This window comes from Myotis nattereri (genome assembly GCF_964212035.1).
Source record: "Myotis nattereri genome assembly, chromosome: 20".
Lineage (NCBI taxonomy): Eukaryota > Metazoa > Chordata > Mammalia > Chiroptera > Vespertilionidae > Myotis > Myotis nattereri.
The window spans coordinates 4,604,083-4,618,540 of record NC_138096.1 but is presented as its reverse complement, the minus strand read 5'-3'; the positions used below and the strand labels follow the sequence as shown (position 1 = coordinate 4,618,540).

The 14,458-nt window shown below is 43.8% G+C and overlaps 1 protein-coding gene across 1 annotated transcript in view; it reads left to right on the top strand.

Annotated features, from left to right (window-relative positions):
* Positions 1 to 14,458, top strand: part of LYST (lysosomal trafficking regulator) — a 75,148-nt gene that overhangs the window by 27,695 nt on the left and 32,995 nt on the right. The window contains exons 13-21 of the mRNA XM_081114529.1: positions 1,263 to 1,436; positions 3,362 to 3,522; positions 4,303 to 4,493; positions 5,404 to 5,649; positions 7,139 to 7,312; positions 8,175 to 8,328; positions 9,227 to 9,360; positions 10,479 to 10,677; positions 12,898 to 13,029. Of these exons, the coding sequence (XP_080970655.1) occupies positions 1,263 to 1,436; positions 3,362 to 3,522; positions 4,303 to 4,493; positions 5,404 to 5,649; positions 7,139 to 7,312; positions 8,175 to 8,328; positions 9,227 to 9,360; positions 10,479 to 10,677; positions 12,898 to 13,029 (1,565 nt within the window). The remainder of the gene's footprint in view (positions 1 to 1,262; positions 1,437 to 3,361; positions 3,523 to 4,302; positions 4,494 to 5,403; positions 5,650 to 7,138; positions 7,313 to 8,174; positions 8,329 to 9,226; positions 9,361 to 10,478; positions 10,678 to 12,897; positions 13,030 to 14,458) is intronic.

Sequence of the window (14,458 nt, the reverse complement as noted above, 5' to 3'; positions counted from 1 at the left end):
CTGCCTTGACTTTTCCAAACAAGTCTGAGCCCCTGGGTATTTTACTGGAATCTTTATGTTTAGACTTCAAAACGTCCTTGTTTAAAAGACACTGTAGATGCATGTGTTTTCTCAAGGATACTTACCCTGCTGATAGAATCTAGAGGTTAATTTTCGTTCACGCTGTTGCTGCAATAAAAGCCTAAGGAGGCAGGCAAATGGGGCTATCTGGTTCCTTTAGCCAGGCAGTCCCTTAGCCCTCTCTTTCACAGAATGTGTGTCAGAGTCATCATTCATCCGTAGCTCAGGGTCTGCTGGTCAGTCCCGGCATTTAGATACAAATCTTTTGTTTGTATTGAATATGAATAGTATGTGGGTATTTTTATGAAACTTAAAACTAAGTAAACAATGTTATTTAGGGATATGCTTTGTAAAAGTTATAAAGGTTACTAGGTATTGTATATACATATTATATCCTACTTTTCTCAGCAATTCCTCATGTAGGTTAGACCTCCAATACATCCCAGCATTTGGACATTTATGTACAACATGTATTAATTTATGTATGAACCAAATATGATATTATAATTTCTAAATGGGCAATGACTATAAATAGTAAAGAAAAAAGTTTTTTTTGCAAATTGAATTCTGAAAATTATTGCTTAAATTATTAACACTAGCAAATGAACCTACTCTATTTTAGTTCATGAGTTGAGGTAATCTATAACAATAAAAGCATAATATGCAAATCGACCAAACGGCTGAACAGTAGAACAACTGTCTGGATAACCACCCTATGACATGCACTGGCGCCAGGCCAACCAAGGCGGGTGCAATGTGATTGGTCGGGGGCCCCCGCCATTGCCCCATGATCACCTGCAGAGGGAGGCCCAGGCCACCAGCCGGTAGAGCGATCAATCAGGGGAACTCCTTGATTGCCCCAAAGAGGGAGGTCCAGGTTACCCGGCCGGCAGCACTGAGGCAGGTGGGCAGGGCCTCCCTTTGCGGGGCGATCAATCGTGGGGCTCCTGGACTACAAGAGGGCACAGGCCGGGCTGAAGGGCCTTCCCCCTCCCCCGAGTGCACGAATTTTGTGCACCAGGCCTCTAGTAATAGAATAAAAGAACTAAGCAGATTATGGTATAAAACAAAGACCTACTGATTTTTAAATTTAGTTTAAAAATAGAACTGGTTTTTCATCTCACTTAAATATCTACAATTGTAGTTGTACATGAGATCTGAGATTCCATGTTTTCAGCTTGTACCTTTTCTCTCCTCTGCAGCCTGTGTGTGGATTCAAATGATGATGCAAAAGCTATTTTACTAGCTCAGGCTGAATCATTGGAGAATGTTTTCCTCCCAAGAAAATGGCAACATTTAGTGCTCACCTACTTCCAGCATCCCCAGGGGAAAAAGAATCTTCATGGGAAAATCTCCATGTGGGTCTCTGGACAGAGGTATGAAACAGTTTTAGTAAATACTTGTTAACCTCAGTTACAATTTTAAGGTCAGTCTCTTATAACTTCTAAAACAACTTATGGAACACTACAGATCAACTTCCTATGTTAACATAGGAACCTAGGTCAGAGTCAGATATTTTCCTGTTCATCACTTCCATTCAAAAGCAATTTCCCATAGAAGTAATTGTTGGAAATTAATATCTGGGTTTAGGGGAGCAATACAGAAATTTGGACATTTAGACATTTATGTGGAATATATATTACATCAGGGCACTATAGTTTTGTCCTTCAAGCCCATATATTATAAAATTAGCCTGGAAGGATTATTTTAATTGACCAATAAGGCTTTAATACCTAAATTAAAATTAGGGATTCAAATAAAATTAGAATGACTAGAGAAAAATATAAGCCCACTTATTTCTGCATCACCTTGAAGGAACTTTTTTGCCATTTGATACAAGTTAGATTTAATCTGTTCACCGAGCAATGAGCAAGTGACCAGGGGCACATATATTATTCTGTTGATTGAAATTTGGTACTGCCTTTATCACTTTCAGAACTAACATAGAATGATTTCTACAAATAGTACATTTTAAGAGGCCATTTTAATAATATGTCATAACATTGAAAAACAACTTATTTTCTATTAACTTATATTTGATTAACAGCACACAAATCTGATAGGAAGATATGGTACATAGTAAATACTTCGTTTGATTCATGTTGCATTGATCACTGTCACACTGCCACTAGGTGTCAGTAGTGTTCCAGTTACAGCCATTTATTTTGTCCAGAGAGAGGCAGTGATGGAAGTTATCTCTAATGTTATGTTATTTAAACCACAATTAAAAAAAGAAGGTAGCTCATTTCCTTTATTAAAAAGCATTCCTATAAACAGATACATTCATGTTAAACATGGAACACAAAGCCTTAGGGAAGGTTTTAAAATAAATGTATACCAAAGTATCACTTCTCATTAAGAACTAGCCAGATTAGTTTATGCTAAGTCTTTATCTTAGTCACACACTTTGCACTTAGAAGTGACCTTCAGCCAAAACCGGTTTGGCTCAGCGGATAGAGCGTCGGCCTGTGGACTGAAGGGTCCCGGGTTCGATTCTGGTCAAGGGCATGTACCTGGGTTGCGGTCACATCCCCAGTAGGAGATGTGCAGGAGGCGGCTGATCGATGTTTCTCTCTCATCGATGTTTCTAACTCTCTATCTCTCTCCCTTCCTCTCTGTAAAAAATCAATAAAATATATTTAAAAAAAAAAAAAAAAGAAGTGACCTTCAGTATCTTCATGTCGAGTTTAAAACATTCCTATGATAGGGGTAGAGCCTGGCACCCTAAGTCTCAAATAGATGATGAAGTCCCCCCAGCAAGGGTCTCGATGAGAAAGCCTTAGTTTTATCTCTTCCTGTAAGGATTCCTGCAAAAACAAGAGACGAATCAAAAGCTCCATGATGACTTAGCATTGAAAAAACACACCAGAAAATGCAAAAAAAACACTGGCATTTCAGTGGTGAGTCAGGGCAAAACCTGAAGAAGTGATACTGTTTTTTCCTGAGTCATTGAAGGTCTCAAAGGAGGACCTGAGACGTTAGGAGTTATTTACCAAAATGGGAGACATCTTGGTAAAATTCGGGGAAGGTGGTTGGGTTGTGCGTGTGCAGAAGTCACGTGGCCCCTTTCCGTGGCTTGGGGCCCGACCCTCAGGCACCTCCATTCTGCTCCCGTTTCTGGGGCTTGTGGGCAGCCAGCACCTTAGAGACAACAGAGTCAGATGTCTTTCTCCCGTTACCTGTTTGATACTGAACCCAGGAGATTGTTCAGGCATTTCCCATTATTAAACAACCTCATGCTTTAAAAGTACTTAGTACTTAGTCCTCACTGAGTGATTGCTCTAACTTTGTTTTACTGTAGGAAACCTGATGTTACTTTGGATTTTATGCTACCAAGAAAAACAAGTTTGTCATCAGATAGCAATAAGACATTCTGCATGATCGGCCACAGTTTATCATCCCAAGAGGAGTTTTTGCCGTTGGCTGGAAAATGGCACCTGGGAAATTTGCTCCTCTTCAATGGTACATTTTCCCCTTCAAAGTGTTTCCTAATTTTTCTTTCCATTAACATGTATTAAACTAAGTAAATTATCCTGGATAAAATATTAATCACTCTTTCTTTACTTGTACTTAATAAGTACTGTATTTCCTAGATTTCAAGATGACTTTTTAAATATTTTAACATTTTTATAATCTAAATGTTTCTTATAACTGAGATGTGCATTTAATGCAGCAGTACACATCCTACTCACTACCCCCCAAAAAAGAAGCTTATCTTAAATCAAGTTTATTTTGTAATCCTGGGAAATGCAGTATTGTGACAGGTAAACTTAGATTGTTTGCCTCTTTTATAATTTCAGTATATTCTATAAAAATACCAAAATTTAAGGAAAAGAAATACATGATTTTAAGAAAATACAGCACTAAACCTGACACATATTAGCATTCAGACAGTATTTATTAAATAGATGGATGGAAGGAATAAAGATAGCAAATCATTTCATTTTAAAAAGGAATTTACTGAGGTATACTTTACATTAAATTGAAAAAATAAAACAAAAACCACCCTGTTTTCTAGTTTAAGGAGCAAATAGAAACTTCATTATTTAATTTTATCAAGAGCTAACTTTATATATATTAATTCATCTTCCATCAATTTGGAAATTGAGGCTTTAGTCAATTTTATAAGATATAGTAAACAACTAAAAGAATCTGGCATAAAAAATGGTTGTTTTCTTGCTTTTTGTGGAAAATCCTGGTTGGAATGTTTTGAATCAGTAACTGTGTCTTTTTGCTATTCAGGAGCTAAGGTTGGTTCCCAAGAGGCCTTCTACCTCTATGCTTGCGGACCCAGCCACACCTCCATAATGCCGTGTAAACATGGCACGCCTGCGAGTGACTACTCCAAATACATCAATAAAGACATTTTGCAATGTGACCAAATCAGAGAGCTTTTTATGACCAAGAAAGATGTGGACATTGGTCTCTTAATTGTAAGTTTTCATTTTATGTTTAACTTTATAGTAACTATACATATGTATGTTTACTACAGTATATTATTGTGTTCTGTTTTATTGTTGTTATTCTCTCACTGTGCCTAATTATAAATTAAACTTTATCAGAGAAACGTATGTATAAGAAAAAGCACAGTGCATATAGGGCTCAGTACTGTCCGTGATTTCAGGCATCCACTGGGGGGTCCTGGGGTATATGCCCAGTGGGTCAGGTACGGAGCCAGAAGCTGTTCGAAATTCCTCTCTGTACGGGAGAAATACTGAAAGTTCTATTGGGTTTTAGTCAGGTGGGCTGATGGTCTGGGACTTTATTCTCATATAAAGCAATCTCTGATCTTAGTCACTTTTATTTTTTTAATTTTATTAAGTTGATTGAAGTGATATTGGTTAATAAAATTACATAGATTTCAAATATAATTCCATAATACATCATCTTTATATTGCATGTGTGCAGTTACCTTTAAATTCAAGCCAGGGAGCAAACTGAAAGGACAAGAATTACATACATTGATCCCAAATTCCCATCTCATGGGGTTGTAAAGATCAGTTAATATTTACGTTGGTAGAACAGTGGCTGGCATGGGCATGCAATGGGTGTGGCATAGCATTAGCTGTTGTCATTGGCGATAGTAAGTATAATTTCATGTTTATTCTAAAACGATCAAAGCTGGAACCTCAGCCCTGCTTTGGTTTTCACTGTTGGTCACTAAGCTTACACCTGTTCCTCTGGGGGGGCCGCCTTGGGGCTCACGCTCACCTTGTTTAGTGTGTCTGTCTCTTTAAACAAAGAAAAGATTTGCTGGGTGTCTTTTACTTTGGAGGATTTACTTGCTATTTGATAGCTTCCTAAGCTTTGCTTCCTTTCTGAGGGAAACGGTTTGTGTTTCAGGAAAGCCTTTCTGTTGTCTACACATCGAGCTGCCCTGCTCAGTACACCATCTACGAGCCGGTCATTAGACTTAAAGGTCAGGCGAGAGCCCCGCTCTCCCAGAGGCCCTTCAGCTCGAAGGACGTGCAGAGCGTCTCGCTGGAACCCCACCAGCTGAAGAGCCTGCGGCCCTCTGAGTGTGAGACTCTCCAGGGCGTCCTGCACGAGATCGGGGGCTCCGGGATCTTCGTTTTTCTCTTCGCCAGGGTAGGAGTCATTGCTTTTCATTTCACCTAAAGAGAAACTTCCTTTGACTGATAAATGTTAGGGTTTCTTTCTGATTATAAAAAAAACTATACATCACCTATGTTACACTTTTAAGATGAAAAGCGTCACACGCTCTCGCCAGTGTGGCTCAGCTGGTTGGAGCGCCCTCCCCTGCACCGAAAGGTTGCGATTTGATTCACAGCCAGGGCACATGCCCAGGGTGCAGGTTCCATCCTTGGCTGGGGCATGTACGGGAGGCAGCCGATCGATGTTTCTCTCTCACATTGATGTTTCTCTCTCTCCTCCCCTCTCTCTCTAAAATCAATAAAGACATATTTTTAAAAAAATCTCACATTATTTAATGTGTCATCAAGCTTTCTGCCACACATGGTTAATCTTTTAATTCATGAAGATTTTAGAAGTTTTCTTTTATCCCAAAATGTAATTAAAACAATTGAATGTTAAATTATAAGATTAGAATGGCCTGTGAGATAGAAACACATGCTGTAGCGACAATACAGAAGAAATGTACTCTTTAAAATAAGGCTTCCGAAACTTGTTTTTCCCTTGAAGCTTCCAGAGGTGTGGGAAAAACCCAAGGGGCAACAAATAAGTATAAAAATAATTTACTTTATTGGAGTTTGAAGTTTTTTTAAAGAGGAGAAATATAAAAAGTTTGACTCACGCGATGAGTGCTCTATTAGCATAAATTGCTTGGTTATCTGTTTCATGCAGTCGTCTGAGGCAGCGAGTGCCTTTCCTGGGACAGTTAGGCAGTCCGCAGTGTGCACTGACTGTTGCAGGGATGGCTGGACTCCAAGGCAGGGGCCCCGACCTCTCTTTGCTATGAGCCATCTCTGCCTTCTGTGCACTCGTATCCTTGTCTAACTGAAGCAGCTCTGAGCATCTTCCATCTTCAGAATCTTATCTCAAGTGTAACTTCTGCACATAATCAAATTTCCACAGTCTCCCTGCCTGGCTTTCTTTCTTTAATGGAATCATTTTTTCTCAATTTTGTAATAAGGGACCATATCAGTGTTTGTTATTATTAGTGTTTTTATAAATATTTTGTTAGCAATTGACTCACCATACCCTAAGCTATCTTTTTTCCCCTCTTTTTTTCAGACTGGTTTTTTTTTTTTTTTTGCATAACATCTGGTTGAAGATTTCCCCTAGTATTTTAAAAGTAAAAGTTCTTCATTTAACTCCTCGTCATTTTGTGATATATGTTTATAGCTTGTGTAATTTCAAAATGCCACTGACTTGTAAGGTTGTTAGTTGTTTTAGTTTATTTGTTATTTTAGAGACTAAATGGCATAGAGTTTGTCTTTCAGTTTTGTTTATTTATAATTCTTAAATAATTACAAAGTATGAGCAATAAAAAATAAACTTTGAAATGAAACTGATGGATTAATCACGTCATGGTAGATAGTCACATGTTAAATTTTTACTCTCAACAAATCAGAAAAAAACATCTCCTTTTTTTTAGGTTGTGGAACTCAGTAGCTGTGAAGAAACGCAAGCGCTAGCACTTCGAGTTATACTCTCATTAATTAGGTATAACCAGCAGAGAATACAGGAGCTGGAGAACTGCCATGGGCTCTCCATGATCCATCAGGTGCTGACCAAACCAAAATGCACTGTTGGCTTTCACATCCTGAAGGTACGTCCTCGTAGAGTTGATTCTCATGGTGTCCTGTGCAGTGAGGGTGCTCTCTCTTCCCGAAGTCTCCCAACTCGTGTTTCAGTTATTCCTGAAGAAATGAAGGCATCGCAATAGCACACATTTAATCAAACTAAGGTACTCTCTGGTTTTGTTTGGCCATTTCAATAATTACACTTTTATTTTATCTAAGACATTTTAGAAGAGTGAGAGAGAAAAAACCTTGTGGGATGGTAGGTCTGCATGAGCTCGGAGATGTCTCTAGGGGGCCCCTCACCTCCAGGTGTGGAATGGAGAACCTCAGGCACTGTGGTTGCTCCGCTCCCATGGTTCTCCTGACACAGTGGTAACTTCCCCTGAGGCCACGCTGCTCTTACACGATCCAGCTGCCATCATGCACTCACAGCCCTTCCTAGCTAAAGCACTTAGTAACACCGTGAAGGACTTTCTCTCTGAGGGCCTGGTGCTAAAGCTCAGGGTGCTGCCTCCCTGGGCCCCAGCCCCCAACTCTTCAGCTTGTCGGGATCTAAACATTGTGGCATAGATTCTGGCCACTTTGGCGGAAAGTTTTGGTCGCCTAACAGACTTATTGAATTTAAAAAATAAAAGCAGAATGTGGTTTATTTTATTCCATGTTTGAAATTGAGTAATCGTGTACAGATACGTAGAAGTTTGTGTGGTTTTTTTAATTATTTGAATTGTTTGCAAAAAACTGAAGATACTTTATGAAATTTTGAATTATTTAGCAGTTTTCCTTTGAATTTAATGTTATGATTGCTAAGGTTGAAAGCTTAATGTTCCTGTTGAATTTTGGGATGAATCGATCATTAATGCATCCTGTGTTGGTGCGAATTTTCCATAGACCCTCCTGGAAGGTTGCTGTGGTGAAGAGATTCTTCATGTCGATGAGAACGGAGAGTTCACGTTAGATGTGGAGTCCAAGGCTCTCATCCAAGATGTCAAACTGCTCGAGGAGCTGCTGCTCGACTGGAAGGTCTGGAGGAAAGCAGAGGCACGTGCTTACGCCTTACGGTGACAACACACAGCGGGATGCGCCCTCTTAGTGCTAAGCGCCCCGTGCACGCAGTGGTACCTGCACCTAGAGCCTTCTTGTGTGCTTGGCTGACGCTGTACGCATTTCTCCCTCCCCTGTCCCTGCAACCACCATCCTACCTTCTCCTTCTATGAGTTTGATCACTTGAGATACTTCATTTAAGTGGAATTACTCGGTATCTTTGTGTGACTGGCTTGTCTCCCTTAACATTATGTCTTCACGTTCCGTGCTGTAGCATCTGGCTTGATTTCTTCCCTTTTTAAGACTGAAGAGTGGCCCGGTGTGTGTGGGGACCACCTTTTCTTTCTTTTTTTTTTTTTTTGGGTGCAGTGAACTTTATTGATGGTGCAGGGCTCCCTGGGGGGACCACCTTTTCTTCATCCGTCCACCGGCCGCTGGGCGTGTGGTCGCTCCCACATCTTGGCGACTGTGCACAGCGCTGCAGTGAGCGTGGGTGTGCAGATGCCTCTGCCAGACCCTGTGTTCAGTCTGTTTGAATACGTACACCCAGAAGTGGGGTTGCGGAACCAGGTGGTGCTTCTGTTGTTCATTTTTGAGGACTCTCCCTACCCTTTTCTGTGAGAGCGGCACCGTTTTACCAGCCCACCAACGTGCAGGGGCTCCAGTGGCTCTCCTCGCCGACAGTGTTGTTTTCTGTGTGAGGGTGGTTGTTGTGTTGATAGTGGCCACTCTTGGGTGTGAGGTGACATTGCATGCAGTATGGCCTTAGGTGCTCCCGTCCCCCTTCCTCCGGCATTCAAGGATGGATAGTATTTTCCAAAAGTGAGCTCTCTCGGAATTTATTCGATACAGAGAAGAACATCTTCTCAACATCATTGTCGGTGTGTGTTCGCAGCCAGGTGTGTGGGAGGCGCTGCTGGCGGCCCTGGAAGTGCTCATCCGGGCAGACCACCCGCAGCAGATGTTCAATGTCAAGCAGCTGCTGAGAGCGCGAGCCGTTCATCACTTCCTGCTGACTTGTCAGGTTCTGCAGGTACTTTCCCGTAGCTTTACTCTGGGAGGTGTCTTTTGCAGTGACTTCTGTTTAGTAACCCAGTACTATGGGCTCAAGTTCTTGTCAATGGAACGTTCCTCTTTCCCGCTTCTCTCCTTTCCTGGTGCCCTTCTTTCAGCAAATAGTTCGGGAGTTTTCCAACCCCTGCCTCTTATACTTTGACCTTCACACTGTCGTTATTCCTAACTCAGTTACAAACAAAAGAGGAACAACTGCTGAGTTGCTGAGATGCTTCGTTATGTTGGCTATAAGAGTAATTGTGTAGTCTCTTGACCGTCAAATAGTGAGAGGTTAACTTGTTCCCAGCTTTGCACGGTGGCAGCATCGGAGCCGATGAGGTTTACCTGAGGCGCGATGATTGCTAGGTAAACCTTGGTCCACATCCTTAAATAACAGTACAGCCTGGCCTTCCCCTCTCTCCACTTGCTCTCACTCTGCTGATACAGAGAACATCTGTTTGATGTCGATGATGGCATCGCGGTTTATTTCCTCCTGTAAACCCCCTGGGGCCAGGGTTGATCACACTAACCCCGGTGCCTGGCACACACAAGGGTGGCCCCTCGCTGACTGAATATTTAGGATCCGTGTCCACATCACTGGTCCTCCCAGTCACTTGCTTTGTATATCCATTTAGAAACGTGTCTGCCGATTTGCAGTGAGTTTATGTGACAGGGTGAAGCTTTTCTTCAGTCTTTCCATGTCAGAAAAGTAACACATGAATTTGGATATTTCAATATATAGTCTCACGCCCGTATTATTTCTAAAATGCTGGAGTTAGCAACTCTGCCCAAGGCCACCCAGCAGTGAGCGGAGGCGAATGCAAACGGGGCAGCCTGGGGGCCTGGTGGGGATGCTGGGCAGCTTTTCCAGTCCCAGGAGAATGGGCTGGAGTGACATCGCCGCTGGTTTTCATGGTTGTAATAGCAGAATTGCTTGAATTGAGAAATGGCAACTCAATGTAAAGGTGGATATGGTCAGACCAGAGAGGTAAATCGACACAGTTCTATCTTAAAAGGAGTATCTTGCTTAAATGAAAATGGAAGTGAAGTTGACACTTTACCATAAATCTAAAGAGAGTTTGGTTTTTATTTTTTCAGGAACACAAAGAGGGGCAGCTTACCTCCATGCCCCGAGAGGTTTGTAGATCATTTGTGAAAATTATAGCAGAAGTCCTTGGATCTCCTCCAGATTTGGAATTATTGACAATTATCTTCAATTTCCTTTTAGCAGTTCACCCTCCTACTAATACTTACATTTGTCACAACCCAACAAACTTCTACTTTTCTTTGCACATAGGTAGGTATAATCATTGTTGTTAGATCTTGGCTGTCTCCATTCTTGTTTTTTCTTCCCACTTCATCCACATGTGTTGATATCCACTGAATGGCCTCTGTGTGATAGAAACTGCCTACTTACACCTGGTTGGGACGGGGCAGAGGGCTGTGAAATGAAGCAGGCATGGTTTCTGCCCTCAGAGAGCTTAAATGCCAAGAGAGGAGGCATAAGTCAGTCAACTACAGTAGGAGACAGTCCTTGATGAGTACCTCGTAGATACCACAGAAGACCTGCCTGATCTCAGAGGAGCGAGGGAACTGCGGCAGCTGTGGGCGAGAAGAGTGAATAGCTCACACATCGGACACTGAGGAGTTTGGGTAGAATTTGATAGGCAGATGCGAGAGTTAGCATTCCAGGTGAAGAGAATGACATAAAGGGAGGGACAATGGAAAGGAAAAATAGAGAACAAAGTATAGGGGGTCTGTAACGGAGTAGTGAGAAATGTAAACATAAATGTAGTTTGGGACCATCGTTTATTTTTTTTCTAAGGGCTTAGTCACTGAGTCTTTGGATGTAAGAATTGGAACTGGTAGCCTTGTAGTTAGGGCTCGTTGGAGGGTTTTGTTTTGTTGTGTCTGTCTTGAGCAAAAAGATCTGGTAGAAGTCAGTTACTGCAGCGAACTCAGGAAAGAGAGACCACCCACCCAGAGGTGAGTCGAAGCTCCAAGCGTAGATGAGACTGAAGAAGGTGGAGAGAGGAGGGGGAGGAGGCGAAGGCGAGAACTGTTGGCAATAATGCCATTGGGAGGGCGGGAGAGAGAGGAACCGGCATGAAAGGCAGGTGGGCTCATAGATGTTGAGAAGCACTCAGAAGATGTGATGTGGTGAGAAAGCGAGCAAGCCCAGACCTGGGGAAAGCTGGATAGTAACTTTAGGGAGGAAAAGCGGTTGTTACACAGCCACTTTAAGGAAGGCAAGAAATGAATGAACGATTCAGCCGCAGTGGAAATCCAGGAGCGATCAGGCACATTGATGTGTCAGGTTCAGCGCACACTTAGTGATGAACGGCGTGCCCTCAAGGTCTGGGGGCAGGGTCATCGCAAAGATGAGTAAAATATGGGCCCTTCCCTAAGGACCTCACAGCCTAGAAGCGGGGAGAGTCATAAACAGGTAGTTACCTGGTGTGGAAGGCTGCCATATACTAGTATATTGATGGTAGCACAGAGAGAGCATGGAGCGGGTGTGGCCTGGAGGAGGGTGCCTCTCTGGGTCCTGAGGGTGACCAGGAGTGGAAGGGAAGGGCCTCCCAGGACAGCAGACAGCTGGACAGGTCGCTGGGAGAACAGGTGGCTGAGGTGTAACGTAAGGAAAAGGCTGCAGAGGGTCTGGGGCCAGATCACAGAGGTTCTCGTAGATGCGCTCTTGCCCGGGGAGGTCAGGAGGCAGCTGAGAGCCCTGGCAGGCATTAAGCAGGGGCGGCATTTGATGGAGAGAGCGGGTAGCCATGAGGACGTGCGGGCGACCCCTGTCTGTCATTTAGAATCTGTGACATAACCCAGGTCGGAGGTGCTAAGAGCCTGCGTATAGCACTGTGCGGGGCGTGGGGAGAGTTCAGGAAACGGGGACTGAGGTCCCTAAGTCTGGAGCGTGGCTGGATGTGGGTGAAGGAAGGCAGTGGTCCAGGTGGCTCCGGCCTTCTGCATGGGAAGTGGGGGCTTCCACCCACCAGAGAATAGGGTGGGAGTGAAGTCAGGGCAGAAAGACGATTCAGGTTTAGATTTGTCCTGTTCGTGTTGCAGTTAAGAAATCTAGCCTGAAATTTACAAGTGTGAAGCTCAGAAAGGAGGATGAAACTGTAGCTATCAGTTTTGTAGTCATTTGGGGCCTTGAAGAGCATTTTTATATAAAAATATAAGAAAGAGTCCTTTCCTCAGTGAATGGAGAGATGAGCAGTCTCCTTAGAGAGATCAGATTATCATAAAAAGTGAATAAATTAGCTGTCCAACTCTCGAAATAACTAAGTGCACAAGGAAAGTAGTAATAGTCTCGCAAAGCTATCGTGAGAAATTGTCCAGTGCTCACAGGTCAGATGTGCATTAGTATAAGTGTGCTATATTTTTCACTTGGAACATCTTTTGTATTTTTGTAAAAGGTTGTCGTAAGGTTTGCTTTTAAAGTTAAATTTTTGTTTTGTCCTTGAAAATGTTACTGTCTCAACCTGTGTGTATTTTCCGACTCTAGATGGCAAGATCTTCCAGGAGAAAGTGGACTCGATCGTGTCCCTGAGGCACTCCAGCAGCGGAGGGAGGGCCGGTCCCCGCCCGGGGCTGATGCTGATCAGTCCCTCTGGTTTCACCGCGTCCCCGCCTGAAGGTAGAAACAATGAGAATGAAAGTACAACCCCGTTCAGTTCTGAGTAGAGGCAGATACGCAGTGTCCTGTTTCATCACTACAGCACCACCTGATGTTCCCACTAAACAAATGGAAGTGTTAGAATGTGTTCAGGAATCCCTTTCCCTGCTTTCCATGCTCAGGAGAGCCTGGGGGCGGATGGGCTCAGGCCACCTTGATCTGCAGCTCTGTCCCTCTCACGGGCATTTGTCTTTAGCTTCTGACTCACCTCCCACTGTCCTCAGAGCTCGGTGGGGCCTACTCCCCCCCTCCTACCCGAGCTCATCACTCCAGAGGACCTCAGTTGCCGTGAGAGTGGCCATCGGTACCCAGCCTCACGCTCACTGCTCCTGGGACCTTTCCCTCCACCTGACCTGCCAGGGTGCACACGTCTGTCCCAGACCTGCAGCAGCAGGGCCGCCCAGGCAGTAGCAGGCTCCTGGCTGGTTTCTCTGTCGCCCTCCCACCTGCCTCCTGCCTGGTTTCCCCATCCGGCCCAGATCCCTTTAGTCGGCAGCTGCCTTGACCCCGCCTTTAGGTGCTTGTCCTCCTGGCCTTTGGGTTCCTGACCTGAAACCCTGCGCTTGCCTGTCTCACCGTCCTCACGCTGCCGAAGCTGCTGGGAAAGTGCCCGCTGAGGGCCTGCTGTTACCAGGGCTCCCTGTGCTGGCCGCCCGTGCCGGCTGCCCTGTAACTTCTCTGTGTTCAGAATTCCCTCTGCTGCTTCCTCATTCACCCCAACAGCCTGCTCATCTCCGCTGTTAGAAAATCGGGGTGTGTCCTGGCTGGGAACTGGCCGTGCACCCGCCTGAGGCCTTGTTTTTATTGAAACCTCCCCTCCCAAGTGCTGTCTCGGGCTGCATGGCTGATATGATCTCACTTCATCCTTAAAGCAACCTTCACATGGAGCATTCCACACCCTCACTCTAATGTGCAGAAACCAGCAGTCATAGAATTCTGTGGTGACCCTGCCCCCTAATCACAGAACTGTCACTGGAATCCAGGAGCAGCTGCAAAGCCCACTCCTTCCACTTCCCCAGGCTGTCCTAGTGACGCAGGGGGTTACGTTTCACCTCACTTCACTGCATAGAGTCGTCCGTCCTCATGATTTTGACTCATTCAGTTAATACTGTGTTTTGTTAAGTAGATGGGAAAAGACATACATTTTGAGAAGATTTTAATAACAGTTAAAAGAAAAAAAGTTCAGGCACTGAGGAATGTAAACATCAGTTACTAGGAACGTTGACCTATCTGGATTATTTTTTTGTTAATCCTCACTTGATATTTTTCCATTGATTTTTAGAGAGAGAGGGAGAGACAGAGAGAAACATCAATGTGAGAGACACATGGACGGGTTGCCTCCTGCAGGAGCCCAGCCAGGTGTTTAGGTAGCATTTCTCTCCTCTCTTCC